The 14,864-nt window shown below is 48.1% G+C and overlaps 2 protein-coding genes across 3 annotated transcripts; both read right to left on the reverse strand.

Annotated features, from left to right (window-relative positions):
* Positions 1-2: 2 nt before the first annotated feature.
* On the reverse strand, positions 3-9,965 carry usp15 (ubiquitin specific peptidase 15). Of its 2 annotated transcripts, XM_085901880.1 has the most exons (21): positions 9,830-9,965; positions 9,197-9,324; positions 8,822-8,952; positions 7,708-7,834; positions 7,308-7,453; positions 7,159-7,220; positions 6,779-6,868; positions 5,090-5,237; positions 4,803-4,976; positions 4,567-4,725; positions 4,266-4,490; positions 4,108-4,191; positions 3,632-3,726; positions 3,377-3,565; positions 3,188-3,306; positions 2,843-3,103; positions 2,589-2,775; positions 2,372-2,521; positions 2,194-2,297; positions 2,021-2,109; positions 3-1,800 (listed from the first exon to the last, which is right to left on the reverse strand). In XM_085901880.1, exons 1-21 carry the CDS (start codon positions 9,916-9,918, stop codon positions 1,450-1,452), a joined length of 3,108 nt encoding a protein of 1,035 aa, XP_085758006.1. In that variant the 5' UTR covers positions 9,919-9,965; the 3' UTR covers positions 3-1,449. The 2 variants fall into 2 exon arrangements, with proteins under 2 accessions (XP_085758006.1, XP_085758007.1); XM_085901881.1 differs by lacking the exon at positions 6,779-6,868.
* Positions 9,966-10,221: 256 nt separating this feature from the next.
* LOC147040251 (sodium- and chloride-dependent GABA transporter 2-like) lies at positions 10,222-14,846 on the reverse strand. The gene is made up of 14 exons (XM_085901897.1): positions 14,099-14,846; positions 13,501-13,635; positions 13,246-13,386; positions 13,096-13,183; positions 12,891-13,023; positions 12,694-12,828; positions 12,133-12,236; positions 11,924-12,048; positions 11,743-11,855; positions 11,534-11,671; positions 11,363-11,465; positions 11,180-11,280; positions 10,927-11,097; positions 10,222-10,845 (listed from the first exon to the last, which is right to left on the reverse strand). Exons 1-14 carry the CDS (start codon positions 14,214-14,216, stop codon positions 10,696-10,698), a joined length of 1,755 nt encoding a protein of 584 aa, XP_085758023.1. The 5' UTR covers positions 14,217-14,846; the 3' UTR covers positions 10,222-10,695.
* Between the last annotated feature and the right edge of the window lie 18 nt (positions 14,847-14,864).

A 14,864-nucleotide genomic window follows, 5' to 3' on the forward strand; every position in this document is an offset into this window, starting at 1 on the left:
AAGAAGCTTGATACAACTTTATTGAAGACTTGTGTATAAATAAATACACATGCACATTTCAAATGTAAACCCAAGTGCAGCCAAACCTGGAAACCTCTTTACATGCAAGGACGCCTGGAATATTTTTTTTTTTTAATACAAAAAAAAAAAAAGTCCCAAACTGAGCCATCCTTTTATTTTGAAATAAAGAAGAAAGGAATTCCCTCCCTGACAAGAGTACCTCATCATCTCCGTTCCCAATCTTTCATTTCTTGCCAGAGTTTGAAATGTCTCCTTATTAAATGCTTACATATAAATAAATAAGCTTTTATCAAATGTGCACTCACAGAGTGAACTCTTATGTACAGTACAGTATATCTATCGTAGCAGTCTTGTTCGCGCTCGTTCCGGAAGGGGAGGGGGGGGGGGAGGAGTCCGAAAAGCAAGGCAAGCAGCAGAGGTGCTGAACCCCCCCCCCACCATCCCTCCCTCCCTTTTAACCTGACCCAAAAGGTCAGGAGCACAATAAGCATGTCACCCCTCTTGGAGAAGGACACATTCAGCCAAAGGCGAGAGAAGCAGTCACTGTCACATTCAACCAACCCGGGAAAGAAAAAGAAAATTGGAAAAAGAAAAAGGCAATACATGTGGTCAAGACCTTTTTAAATGATGTTGACATTCAAGTGTGTTTAAAGGGGGCCATGCAAAAAGGAGAAGGTGGTGGTGGTGGGGGGGGGGGGTGAAATTTAAAAGTTAAGGCTGAGCACACACACAAGATGGCGCTAACACTGCAAAAAATGCATAGCAGGCGATTTCAGTTCCTCTCTCTCGCATTGATGGCACGTCATGATTCAAGGTTGTCAAAGATGCAAGATATGCTTTGGGTGAAAGGAGTGCTAAATGGCCAACAGAGGGCGCCAGAGACAGCTGGACATGAAAACAAGGTCACAGCAAGAGCAAGTTTGGCAATTTAATAAAAAGAAATGGATGAAGGCAGATTCCCGTGCACGTTGTCGGGGGAGTTTTCAGAGAAAAGTCACGTCACATTCATCTCTGAATGACTGCAGTGTCCGGCAAATGGAAGAATTTAAATAAAATAAAGTGGATGGTTGGTGATTGTGCGAGTCCACAATGCTTCAAGCCCACAATGACAACACCTGGGTGTTTAAAAATATGTACAAAGCAACCAGACTAAAATCAGAAATTTCTCTCAGAGATATATAAAAAAAAAAAAAAAAGGCTCAAACTGCTTTGACGTAGCCTCCAAACGCAACGGCCACAAAAAAAAAAAAAAAAGTGTGCAAACAGTGATTCAGCCACGGCTCCGAATTCTCAGCGTACCGTTAAAAAGGTCACGCCCACTTTGGCTCCGCCTGGCGAGCCCCGGGGTGGGCCCTGATGGCGCCGGCTAACCACGCTGTGTTTGTCCATATGGCTTTGGATGGAAAAGATCCCAATCTCCATTGCTCATCAATTGGCGCTCATGGTAACATCTCGACTGGGCGCCTCCTCTTCTTCCTCGTCTTCCGACCCGTCGCTCTTAGCGCGCCGGTTCTCGTTGGGGTCTTCGCTCACGGCGACGGGAGAGGCAGCGCCCCGCGCCGCGGAGTTGCTCCGTCTGCTTTCGTTCTCCTCATCGTCCTCCACTTCTTCTTCCTCCTCCTCCTCCCCCTCTTCTTCTTCATCTTCATCACCGCCCTCCCCATCCTCCTCTTCGCCGTCCTCCTCCTCCTCCTCCTCTTTCTCCCGGTCGAGAGCGAAGTAGCCGGTGCCTTTGACGGTATCCCGGCGCTGGTAGAAGAGCACGTAGCCCGCTTTGGACTGCACATGAGCACAGTTGGAGCCATGAGGATAGAACGTTTGACACCCTCCCTCCCTCCCCTACAAGATGGGCCCGGAAAGTTCCACTCCATTTGACTGTGCTCGGCTTAAACGGGACTTGACGACATCGTTTAACTGGACTATGTGGAGTTTGTTGATGAACCTCCACCGGGTGGCGCTAGTAAAACTCACTCGACGGGGGATGATGAGCTATACTCACCACGATTTGATCCTCGCCGACCGGCGACACGCTGCTGTCGTCAAAGTTGTACCACTTGCCGTCGTTGGTGTTCTTGGCGTAAGCGGTATCTGGACCAGACGACGACACGTTAAAAACCCAAAAAAATGGTTCAAAAGTGCGGGAATTTGAAAAAAAAAAAAAAAAAGACTCACAGTGGCCTCCGCCCATGCCGCCGTAGTGGTTGGACACGGCGATGAGGTCGTAACAACACGGCCCGCTGTTGGGGTTGATCAGGAACTCCGACATGTCCAGATCGCTGCATGTAAAAAATTTTTTTAATAATCAACCGTCCAAGATGGCGCCACGTGAGATGATGGATGAATCCACCACCTGAGCGGAAAGTCGACAAGCGAGTCGAGTTTATCCCTCATGTAGCGACTGTAGGAGAATCTTTTCAGGTGGACCACCAGCACCGGAGGTAGAGACCACAGGTCCAGCTTCTTCGTGGCCTGCTGGTGCTGCTTGCAGTTTGGACAGTACCTGGAGACACGGATGGAAAGGTCAGACGGATATCGGGGGCCCGGCGAGAAGAGAGCGAGGAGCTTACCAAGGGTCCTCGGCTCCTAGCTTCTCCTTGGTGGTGAACAATTCGATGCAGTCTTTCAATTTAAAGTAGGCCTTCTTCTGAGGCTTGTACTCCGTGCTCTCGTGCTTGTCGAAGTCCTCCACCGCCGTGTCGTCAAAGTACTTTTTCTTCATCTCGGGTTCCCAATCCAAAGAGAGGTAAGATCGGTCTGGAAGAGAAGGACAGATGAGTCCATTTTGTGAAATCCCACACGGCGGCGAAATGAATCTCCCAACCGTTGAGCCTCAAGTGTCCCTCGTCGAAGCGGATCTGCCTGGTGTCCTCCTTCCCCATGTTATTGAGCTGGAATGTGAAAAGTCTTTTTTTGCCGTGCCCGCTGCTCTGCTGGCCTTTGGTGGAGTTCGGCGGGATGACCGGGCCGTTCTCCAGCTCGTTGTCCCCGCCCACGGAGTCCTCGGATTGGCTGTGGTCGTTTTCGGAGGGCAGCTCCTGATCCTGACTGGACTCGTCGTCCTGCTCGTCCGTCTCCATCTCGCCTCAAGTATGAATAATTTTTTTTTATTTTTTTAAATGGAGCGGCCAGAAAAAAAAAAAAAAAAAAGTTTCTATGATAGACTCACTCGGCGACCCCTCCTCCAACACGCCATTGGTGGCGTTGCCGTTGACAGCGTGCGCTTTGCTCGGCTGGCTCTCGTCACGGCCGTCTTCGTCTTCCGCTACGGTGGATCTCACAAAGCGGCTGCGAGAAAACGAGACGGCTTTGTTTGGCACGGGAGCGGCGACGAGTGTTCGTCCGACTCGAAACCCACCAAAGGCGAAGTAGCAGCATGTTGTAGAGTTTGTCTTCGTTCAACGTCCTCGGCACGGCGATGAGGAAAGGCTGGCCGAAGAGCGGCGTGCTGGTCTGGTTGTATCCCGACTGTTTATATTTTTCCCTCAGGTGCACCGGAATCACCACGTGGTCCGTGTCCTCCACTCGGTTCACGGCGAGCTCAAACCTACGGAGGTTTTTCATTTCAATAGACTTGATGGCTTTTCAATTACTCGACCCTCGGGCCACTCACACGTAGATATCGTCTCTCTCCATGATGCTGCTGAGGTTGTCGTTGGTGGCAAAGATCCGGTGGAAACGGTGGCTGTAGATGTCCGTCACGATCATCTGTCAGAAGAAAGGGGGGGGACATGAGCCACTTTGGTGCAGATCCAAGACTTTCATTCCATTTTTTGGATAACTTTGGAAGATGACGAGGGAACAAAAGAGTGGATTTCTATTAGGTTTGCAATTTGCTGCCAAATGACGATGCTTCATCCTTGGCAGAGGTCTGCGCTCCACCGAGAGCTTTTTCCGGCGCAATGACAAAAAGGGCGAAACGCCGCCCGACGTGCGACTGAGTCGTGTATGATCAAGGACGCTTAAAATGATTAAATGGCCACGCCGGGCTGTGTCACGATGTGGAAGAAAAAAAAAAAAAAAAAGGGGGTCGGCGTTTTAATGTGACAGCTCTTAAGAGCTTTTTTTTCGACATTGGAATGCCCGTACCTTCTCAGCAGGAACCCCAGACAAAGCGGAGAGTGAGGTACACAAGTCGGAGATGTAGCCCACCTTTGGCACGGTCAGTTTGTACTGAGAAAAGGGAAAAAAAAAATAATAATAATAATGAAAGACCATGCCGAGAGGATGTAGAAGACTTGCGCTACCTGTGTGGGCTTGGCCAGAGGATCCAGTCGGACGAGATACACCTCCAGGGTGCGCTCTTTCTTCATGGGAAGAGGCAGCGTCAAGTAACAGAAAGGGTCAAAGGTCACAGAGACCTTCGCGCACACAGGACACACCAAGGTGGACTTAAAAAGGCCGTGAAAAATGTCCACGATGATGGAGTCGTTCCTCTTGATATGGTTCTCCCAAGCCTCCTCGGCCACCACCTAGCGAGGAAAACGTTTTCATACTTGTAGAGTTGAGATCGTGCCGAGCGCCCCCCCCCCCCCCCCCCCAACACACCTTATCGGGCCGGCCGTTAGCATCCTTGAGCTGTATGTACGGCTTCTTCCTGATCCGATTCAAGTCCTCGTGAAGGCCGTCCAGGAAAAAAGCCAGCAGCTCGTGAGAATCCTGCTGCTGGTAGCCTGAGAATTGAGGAGCGAAGCGGCCCACTTGGGTCTGGAAGGAGATTCGGGGGGGAAATCAAGGTCAGCTCATGCCAACGAGAAAAAAAGAAAAAGATGCTCGTGATGAACCTTGAAAGGCCTTGGCGTCACGTAGCTGTATTTGCACGACCACAGTTGCTTTATCAGCTCGGCGTAGGCTCTGGCAATTTCTCCCTTCATGCCCAGCGGGTTGTCCTCGTTCAGCTCGCTCGTGTACTTGTCTTTGAGGAAGTAGTCCGTCAGGGGAGGGATATTACTTAAACACTGAGAGGGACACCAGAGCGAGCAGAGGAACAATGATAATGTCACGGCCGGGGGGGGGGGGGGGGACGGGACGTGGTTTCATTTGCATTTCCGATCGCCGGCGTCACTCTTACCTGCACGGCGGAGTTCATGAAGCAAGTGTTGCCGAGGTTGGAGAGCCCGCAAAGTCCGGCGTGCTGGCTTTGCCGACTCTGCTCAGAGTAGTCGTAGCTGTTGCTGTAGCTGTGGTAGGAAGGCAGGCTGAAGGTTGAATTCTTCACGCTGCAATAAACAAGTCAAAAAATTTTTATCCACCCAACCAGGTGAGGAGCGAAGAAAATAAAATTGACAACACGGGGTGGAGTGATGTTTTTGGCGCAAGTCTGAATAAAAAAAAAAAAAAAAAAAAAGGCCTGCAGCCAGCGGACCTCTGAGAGCTCCGCGGGACGGCTTTGGCGGTTTGGGGCTCCCAGCGGTCGAGGGCTGTGATGGCGGCGGAAGGGTGGTCCACCCGCCCGCTCTCCAGCTCTACCGTTTCAGACCTCAGGCACCACCAGCAACACAGTAGCATGACATCTCAGCCCCACCCCCGGCCCACATGTCTCTACAAAACGCAAAGCCGTTCGGTTCCGCCATCATACGAACGCGGCTCCATTCTCTCCACGCCGCTTTGAATCCAGCCCGGAAGAGACCTCCCGACAACTAAAAGATTTCCAAAGTACTTTCTGTGATCATCTGCCGTCCCGTACTCCGATCTCCGCCACCTCCCTCCGGCTTGCCTGCTGCCGCCGCTCTGCTACCAGCGGATATTTATAGCAGCGGCAAGGATGCTCAAGAGTACCGAAGCTCGAGGTGCACAGAGAAAGAGAGAGCAGAGGAGGGGCAGACGGGACTTGGGGGGGGGGGGGGGCAATCGACTGCATCCAGCTGAGGCTGCAGTATTCACTAGCTTGTAAACGTACGTTGATGCATGTTCTTACATCACCATCGTCATGTCCACGCCTCCTGGGTCAAAGCCACACTTTGGCAGGGCCTCCTTTTTAAAAAGAGAGCTATGGCAATCTGGAAGAAGTGCTTTTTTTTTTTTTTATGACTGACTTGTGCCCCGTGTGAAGAGGAAAGTAGACGAAGGAGGAGGACTCGTGAAGGTCACTTGCCTCGCGAGAAGGTGCGCATGGCAATGAGCTGGAAATGACAGTGACTGCTAGCGTGCGTCGCCAGCCAAAAGACAAAAAAAAAAAGAAGCCGCATGCATAATTTAGATGAAACCGCTACGGAGGAGCTTCTGCCACATTCCCAAACTCAGCAGCCGAGAAAAGATGACGCGTGGCTGTGGAATGTCAACATGCGGTCCGACGCGTTTGCGGAGGCAAAATATCATTTATGAACCGTAAAAACAGTTTTTGCTTTTTTTAATGAGTTGATTTTAGCTTGAAAGATGTCAATTGTCATCCATTGAAGGAACCCGAGCCCGATGCGAGCTCATTCACTACCATTGACGCCTATAAGCGCGTCAAAGTCCCACTTTTACCTGAACTCATCCACTGCCGGATAAAAATGCTGACTAAGATGACCCGAGGGCGGAGAGCGCTGCTGTCACGCAATTCCAAAGAAATCAATCAGGTTTTTCCTCGCTGTCACCCCCAAAGATTGAAACTGCATCCTTGGCAATTTTCTCTACGACTCCACAGCCAGAGACAATTTGGACGGCGTAAAGCGAGAGCGAGTGAATTCTCAACGACACTGGCCTCCATCTCTGGCTGTTGAGCATCCAAACAAGTAGTGCCCCCCCCCCCCCCTCCCCTTCTACTACTACGTCTTACTTCCTGCTGTTGAAGCTGCTGTTATGATTGTTTGTGAGAGATGAAGGCGAGATCTTTGGCAAAGCGGAGAGATTGGAAGCACCGGATGACCTTCAAAAAAGATAAAGAATAGATTATGAGTTAGCGGAGAGGAGGTGGGGTGGGGGGAGCTACAGAAAAGGTGTGGAGAAAAAAAATAAAAAAGCAAAGTGGGAATGTGTCGGCAATGACAAATTGAGCAAATGAGAGAGATGCTAGGAGGGCTAAATGATCATCTAATTTGGATTCTGTCATGTCTTAGTGTAACCTCAAATCTCAAACTAGTTTCACTTTCTGTGGGGAAACGTTTTTTTTTGGGGGGGGTCCACAAGGTATAAAAAAGAAGCCGGGACTGCACTCACTTGGCTGTGTCGGAGCCTCGAGGCCACGAGCCGTCTTCGTTCTTCTGCTCGATTACCAGAACCTAAAAGAGAGACATAAAAGAGAAAATGGTGAGGTGTAAAGAAGGGGGCGGGGCCAAAAGCTGGAAAAACAAAAAAAACGTCACTACCTGCCCTTGATAGAGGCCGGCGTCTTGGATGGTGCTGTCGGGCTTGTTGAGAGGTTCAAAGGTGTTGCTCATGTAGCGGTTCCAAAGTCTGGTTTCCTTCTCATCGGGGATGCTGAAGAGCTTTCGCATCTCCTTCTCGATGACATCTGCGATAGGGGGGAGAAAAAAAAGCACAGATTGTTTGAATAAATAAAAAAAAAATGGAGCTGAGAAAATCAGCCACTCTTTGCATCAGTTTAATGTTTACCAACAATCACTGAAATTGGACATTGGAAATGTCAGGGCACAAGAAACAAACATGTCAAGCTTCTGCCATCTAGTGGAGAAGCATTGAAATATCCTGTCTGTCACAACATCTTCAGCGCAGCGAAGCAAATCAACTTTTCAACGGGCGACTCACCGATGGTGTCGGCTTTGCTAAAGCGCCTGGTGATCACGTTGTCCATGTTGGCGTCCTCGCACAGCTTCAGCTCGGTCAGGTAGACCTCCACCTTGTAGTGCTTCACAAACATACCCTGCTCCACCACCTAGGAAGGACACACGACAACGTCACTCCCTTTGCGTTGACAAAACTAGCGGCTAACGCTAAAGCGTTTCATTTAGGTGACAGAGTTTGACAGAGCCGCCGACTCGTCTGACACCAGCGCGGTCAAGAGTGGAAGGCCCAAATTAGCAGCACCTTGTGGAAACAGCTGAGGGCTCCGAGCCTATTTATTTCAACACCGCACGACTACGACACCCGCACGCTCGCTCTTGAATTCATATTCTCAAAGGAACCGATTGAATATATGTCCGGTAGAATCTCACAAGAGCCACGCAGGCCAGCTCAGAATCACCGCCCCGGGTCTCCACGCTCGTGGCAAATCCCGAGACTCCCGGCGGCATCTCAAAGCTAGCGGGAAAAGTTACAGCCGAGAAGAATTTCCAAAAGCTTTTATCCGGTGACCTCAGCGGGCCTCGCTGCGCTTCGAATAAAACGAGGACAATCACGCGCCCGGTGCCAGCAAAAAGAAAGAGCACCGATGTCGTGACCGGAGTCCTCGTGTGTGACACCGACACCCCTTCATCCTCTAAAAGACAGAAAGTGGGATGGCGGCGCCACGGAACACGTGCGAGATCAACAAAAAAGCACGATGAACCTCCTTCATGTTGTGCCTCGTAGCTCGCTCCATGTCGCTTTTCACTCATCCAGAACCTTGCCTGAAAATAGAAACCCCGCGGCCACCCGATACGCCCCAGCGCATATACGGCAAAATGGGAGGGTCAATGGACCAGCGAGGGAGGGAGGACCAGGGCGGGGGGGGGCAACACCATTGGCAGCCATGATAGCATGACTAGCCAAACGTACAGGTGATATCTGACAATAGCAAAGTTAAAAAGTAGAATGAGAACATCTTTGTGTTTTCCTCTCTGGTACAACAAACAAAACTAGTCCTAAAAATATTGACAACTGTTTTTTTTTTTTTGATCAGATATGCTCTCACAACGTGCAACACAATCCCGTCAAGTCATACCTTACGTGCAATTGGCTCCTGACCCTCCGTTAGCCCGTACCAGCTGACCAACTTATTCCAGCCCTCCGTGGGAACCAAGATGTAGTCCAGCTCATCGATAAGGTGCTCCTTGATGGCCAGGACATCCCTATCTAAAAGTAAAGAAAGGAGATGAGGGGGGGGAGAGTGGATAAATACGCAGAAAGGCCCAATGAGCAGCACACACAAAGCGACCTGACAATGACAACAAAACACAAAGAAGGTATGCCGCGGAGAATTCCATGAACCTTGCAAAAAAAAAAAAAGAGACAGTCCAACAATGCTGTTTGTGCTCTTCTGTGCTTTTTGTTGCCAGTTGCCAGAACGTGTCAGGATGTAAGTCAACAAGGGTCTTACCTCGGAGAAGACCAGCGTTGTCAACTGGTCCTGGGTAGACGTTCTGGTCGCCCATTTGATATTTGTCCCAACTATCAAATCCCACATATTTCTTCCACTGTTTGAACCAGTGACTGTCTACGAGGTACCTGCACACAAAAAAAAAAGTCACATTCGACTTGAGTCACTGATGTGGAAACTACATTGTCGGTTAACTTTTAAAAGGCAAAACGTGAGTTTTGATGGTCGAACCGAGTAGAGTTCGGGTTGCTCAAAGTGTGGCCAGCTGGCTCTGTGATTTTGACAGGTGCTTCTTTTTCCGACTCCGCCCTTAACAAGTCAACGGACGAACCCAGTGACAGGTTCGGAATTAGCAATTAGCTTGACCATAGCGAAGTCAATAAACGGGGCGTCCCACAGACATGTCATGAATTAAAAAAGCGCCGGAATAAACTAGAAGGGGCTGGCATCGTAACTCGAGAATGCCTCAACGCAGGATAGCTGAGACACATGAAGCTGACAGCTAATTCTAAGCTAACTGTCAACACGGTGCTGTAGTCGCCACTTTACTCCTCCTCGGTGACGTCGACAGGCGCGGCTGAAGCCGGCAGCGCCTACGCACCGCTTTAAAAATGGCCCCCAGTCGACTCTTACCAAGTGTCGCCCTTTTTTAGTTGTGTTTTCATCAGTGCCGCGACCTCTCCTCTCTGGGTTTCCAGATCGGCCGCTCCTCCTTCCGCCATCTTTCCTCAGTCATGCCGCGGTGCATGATGGGGGAGAAAAAAACCGGTGAAGGCGTTTCAGAGGCAAGTTGCGCATGGAAAGGGAGTGACGTCAGTGTTTTGAGCCAATCGGAATGGAGTAACGGCATGTTTTCAAATGGAGCGCATACGTCATATTTAGGTGGTGTCAGTTCTTTTTTTTAAAAGATGACAATTGTTTTTTATGTTGTAATGTACTCACCGACGAGTCATTTCATGTTTATTTTATGTACATAGAAATGCATTTTTTTTTTAAATAAACGATAAAAATATATCATTCGTGCCATAACGGGGTAATTTGGATGGGCAATTTAAATGCTGGAGTGGGCCACACTTTATTATCATGTATGACAAAAATCCTTTTATACATATGGACAACATAGCAGTTAATGCGTACAATTATTATTAACGCAGACAATAGATACATCCACCGAGGATTTTATTTAAAAAGAGACTTCAAATTTTCTTTGTACAGACAATTTGTTAACGTATAAAAGAAAAAAACTACAGTGACATTAGTTCTACAACAGTGAGCACAGAAATCTTGTTGACATTGCAAAATAAAACTGCATACTTAGAAATACAAATCACTTATGATGAGATAATATTATAATACAAACAGGGCTTTGGGGCTATGCACAGTAATTGGAATTAGAGATGGCTGCATCCACAAGCAAGCTATTAATGATTTATATGTCTTTAATTCTAATCAGCTCTTAAAATTGAACCAAAATCCACCTGCGTAGCTCCACCGGCGCCTCATAAATTTGAATCTTGCTCCGACACAGGATGGTAGCTATTTTTATTCCTCCCGGTGTCTTCCTCAGGGGCAAAAATGGCCAGCAACCTCTCTTGCTCTCTCTTGGTTTTGGGCAAGTCCTCAGATGGTGTGATGAGCAGCCGGATGCGCTATAGGGAAGACACAAAAAGTCCAGAGATGCCGAAGTGCGCTATAAACATTTATGAAAGCAAGGACCAAAGTAGGATTACCTCCCTGAACGTTCCCTGAGTGGTGCTGATCTTATAGGCCATCCACAGGGGGATGCAGACCATGGAGGAGAGAGCCAGCAGCCAGCCAATCACGTAGCCCCACCACGGATAGACATACTCATTGTTGTATTTTAAGGGTGTGTATTTAATAAGGGAGAAGGCAAAAGTACCCTGGGGAGACAATCAAGAAAACGAAAAGTTAGGCATGATTGTCATTCATTGTAAAAAAAAAAAAAAAAAAAAGTCAACTCACAATACACGTAGCCGGGGTGAAGAACATCCAGCAGTACTTGATGTAAGGTCCTGGACGGTAGCCAATCATGTCTTCAATGTTGTCATAAAAGCGATCAGCACCTGAAGGGTCCCCATTTTAATTTTTTTTTTTTTTTTTGGAGATAGCTTTTAAAAAAAAAAAAAAAAAAAGATGGTGGCTTACCGTAGACCCATGCAATGCAGACAGTCTCAAAGAGGCCCATGAAGAGAAGACACATGCCACTAGCGGCGTAGTAATCAAAGAGCTGGAAGACGTACATGCCACCCTGAAAAAGAAAAATGGACTCCAACACTCTGAGGCTCCCCGAGCTGTGTCCGTCATCCCCACGCTTACCTCCATGAGCATGATAAGGCCCACCAGGAAGGAGAGGAAGACCACAAGGAGGAGGAAGAGCTCCCGGCGGTTTTTCCGGCGGAAAGTGGCGGGGTACATGTCGACGATGGCGGTCACCAGGCTTTCCACGCATACAAACTTTCAAAATAAATAAAAAGAGTGTCGCTTTAATCATCACGATTGACACAGCAGCGTGGAATAATCCTCACCTGACTGTCCAGGCCAAGAAAAACAATCATGATGAAGAAGAGGGCGGCCCAAAGCGGAGAGAAGGGCATCATGGTCACGGCGCGTGGGTAAGCAATGAAAGCTAAACCGGGGCCTGATAAACAGATTCCATTTGAAATTACATTCGCTTGAAAAATTAACCGTACAGGCGTCCAGTCTCACCGGATTCCGCCACTTCCGAGATGGGAACGTTCTGCTCGTAAGACATGAAACCCAAAATGGAAAAGATGGCAAATCCGGCCACAAAACTGGTGCCGCTGTTCAGAAAGCACAACGCCAGGCAATCTCTGCAATACAGACAATTTATTTATAGTTTTTCCCCTTTTTTTTATGCAGAATTAATATACACGAGGGGGAAAAGCCAATCCTACCTGTAGCAGTTGTTATTGTATTTGTTATAGCTGCCTAGTGCTGTCAAAGAGCCTAAGCAAATGGCATAGGAAAAAAAGATTTGGGTCCCAGCATCCATCCATACCTTCAAAAAAAAAAAAAAAAAAAACAATAATAGGAAAGTTATGAAAAAGTAGGGGGGGAAAAAAAAAAGTATACAAGTGCGCATGGCATGCACCGGATATACAATCCGAGGACAATCATTGACTATTGCAGAAGTAATAACTCGGATAATTATTAAACCAAGCAAACCGCGATTTCAAAACAGGGCCCAACCACAACAAAGGAGCAAAACAAGAAGACAACTCGCTCTCCTGTTTATAGTCCCAGTTTACAGCGCAGATGGACCCAGCGGGCTTCCACAGCAGAAAACCATGGGGAACCTGCATCTGCTGCATCCTCACCAGCAGGGGGCACAACACTAAAAAAGGCTCTCATTGGGGATTTTTTGCAGTGGGAAGGTCATATTGTTCCATGAAGCTTCAGAATTGCTTCATAAAGCAGTTGTATTTGAAACTATGTCTGAAGTTGCATTTTGGTACCTGAGGGTCTCCTAGACGTCCCAAATCAGGGTAGAGGTAAAACTGAATCCCAATCCCTGCACCAGGTAGGGTGAGTCCCCTCACCAGAAGCACGATCAGCATCAGATAAGGGAAGGTTGCAGTGAAGTAGACCACCTAAATATTCATAAAGGTTGTGTTTCCATAGATGTAAATCTTTTTTTTCAGTCGCCACCTACTTTTCCTGTGGATTTCACCCCCTTCCAGATGCAGAAGTAGCACATGACCCAGGCGATGAACAGACACAGGACCAGATCCCAGTTAAGCGAGCCCATGTGGTCGATCCCGGGCGAGATCCTCAGAGCTCGTCTCCTGACCAGACCAAAAATCAGTGTAGAGGAGTCACATGGCAACATGATTGACCATCACGACTTGAGAACTCACTCCCAGAACTCCATGACCGGAGATGTAGCATTGAGGAAGATGGTTTGGTTGACGGAGGTGTTTCTCCTCTGGAACTCCACGCAGTTTTCTGGAGAAGTCATGAGGTCATTCTGAGGGCACGAATCTAAATTTAAATCTTTTTTTTATTACCTGTGTTCCATGAGTTGTTGCAGGAAGACCAAGGTAGATCCCAGGAGAAGGAGAAAGATAGATAGAACATCCCCCAAGCCAGGACTATGATGTAGTAGAAGTTCAGCAGGGTCACGATCACTTGTGTGCCATAACCAAGACCTGAAGACAATTAAAAAAATGTACATAAATGAGACTTTTTTTTTTTTTTTTTTTTAAATTGTATTAGAAAAAAAATCTCAGGGGTGTGTAGACTTTTCCTATCCTTGTTTGTACCTTCAAACAAGGGGCTGATTTTTCTCCAGCACGTCACTCCTCCCTGGCTGGTGAACTGTCCGAGGGCCGTCTCCAGGAAGAAGACGGGAACTCCGCAGGCAAAAAGGAAGATGAGGTACGGGATGAGGAAGGCACCTGAGAAGTGGAGAAAGCAGACGCTTAGTTATTCGGGGGGGTTCCTTTCTTGGTGAAAGTCAAGCTGGAGGGGTCTTCTTTCCCTTGTGGTGGGTGGCCTGAGATGTTTGGCGGCACGCTCACATTTCCACCTCTCTGCGGGGACAGCTGTTGCGAGTGAGGAGCAACAACAGCTGTGTGACCCGGCTAGAACCTGAACTTTGACCTTGCCACCCCGCCGAGGCAAAGCAGAGGGAGCGCATGCGAGTTTCAAGACACCCCCCTCCCCTCCCCTCCCAAAAAAAAAAAAAAAAAGGGGGTGAAAATGATCTCTTTAAAGGATGAAGAAGACAGGAGCTCATTTACATTTCAACAAAACAGCAGGGGTCAAAAACAAGCAAGTCTTTGTTCTGTATTTGCCGAGCGTGATAACAAAACATTGGGAGGGGGACGTTTTTTTTTTTTTAAGAATCGAATTCCTCACCTCCTCCGTTCTTATAGCAGAGGTACGGAAAGCGCCACATGTTTCCCAGGCCGATGATGGATCCGGCGACGGACAAGATGAATTCCACCTTGTTGCTCCACTGGCCCCTTTCCTCCATCTTCACCTCCGAGGTGGGTTCTCGTGCGGGGACGGCGGCGCCATTCCGGAGGGCCACCTTGGCGGCGTCAGCTAAAAATGAGAAATTGGGATTTTATTCATCACACCGAAGTCAAAGGTGAGCGTTGAGAAACGAGCCAGCTTACCCATCATCTTATGCCTCACGCGTGTGCTTGAGTAAATGCTCAAGATTTAGAATTTAAAGACAAGAGCAAAAGTGGGGGGTGAGGAAGAGGCGGGGGCTTGTAACGCTAAACTTAGGCCAGCCTCCATTCTTTGCCGTCATGTGGCCGCCCGCCTGAGGTCAAAGTGCATGGCTTAAACTTGACATTCAAAATGATGGAAAAGCACCTAGAAAAGTTTGACCTTGTCATTTGCGCCACTAATGCATAATATCAAATATCGCCATTTTAATTTCATTCATTGGTCGATTGGAGTGACAATTCAATTTTTTGGTGACATCAGATATTTTTTTAAATGCAAGAAAATACTACAAATGTGATTTATTATTATTTTCAACTAAAAGACACAGAAGCTGAAAATAACACAGAAGACAAGCGATCATAATTCAAGAAGTTCTCAGTACTGGCGACTCACTGCGACCAAGACGACAAAAGCGGTTGAGGCGAGTTTACGCCAGAATGTACCC

This window comes from Syngnathus leptorhynchus, chromosome 21 (genome assembly GCF_054491065.1).
Source record: "Syngnathus leptorhynchus isolate UIUO chromosome 21, UIUO_Slep, whole genome shotgun sequence".
Lineage (NCBI taxonomy): Eukaryota > Metazoa > Chordata > Actinopteri > Syngnathiformes > Syngnathidae > Syngnathus > Syngnathus leptorhynchus.

Bases quoted from the DNA above. Each gene is read 5' to 3' on its own strand.
- LOC147040251 (XM_085901897.1), bottom strand. From the start codon at position 14,216: ATGGAGGAAAGGGGCCAGTGGAGCAACAAGGTGGAATTCATCTTGTCC. The intron at 11,856-11,923 runs GTGAGACTGGAC...TCTGTTTATCAG, and splicing joins CTCGGAAGTGGCGGAATCCG to GCCCCGGTTTAGCTTTCATT. The intron at 11,466-11,533 runs GTAAGCGTGGGG...TTTCTTTTTCAG, and splicing joins GCCTTATCATGCTCATGGAG to GGTGGCATGTACGTCTTCCA.
- usp15 (XM_085901880.1), bottom strand. From the start codon at position 9,918: ATGGCGGAAGGAGGAGCGGCCGATCTGGAAACCCAGAGAGGAGAGGTC. The intron at 4,726-4,802 runs GTTCATCACGAG...ATCTCCTTCCAG, and splicing joins TGACGCCAAGGCCTTTCAAG to ACCCAAGTGGGCCGCTTCGC. The intron at 2,776-2,842 runs GTTGGGAGATTC...CTTCTCTTCCAG, and splicing joins GGGACACTTGAGGCTCAACG to ACCGATCTTACCTCTCTTTG.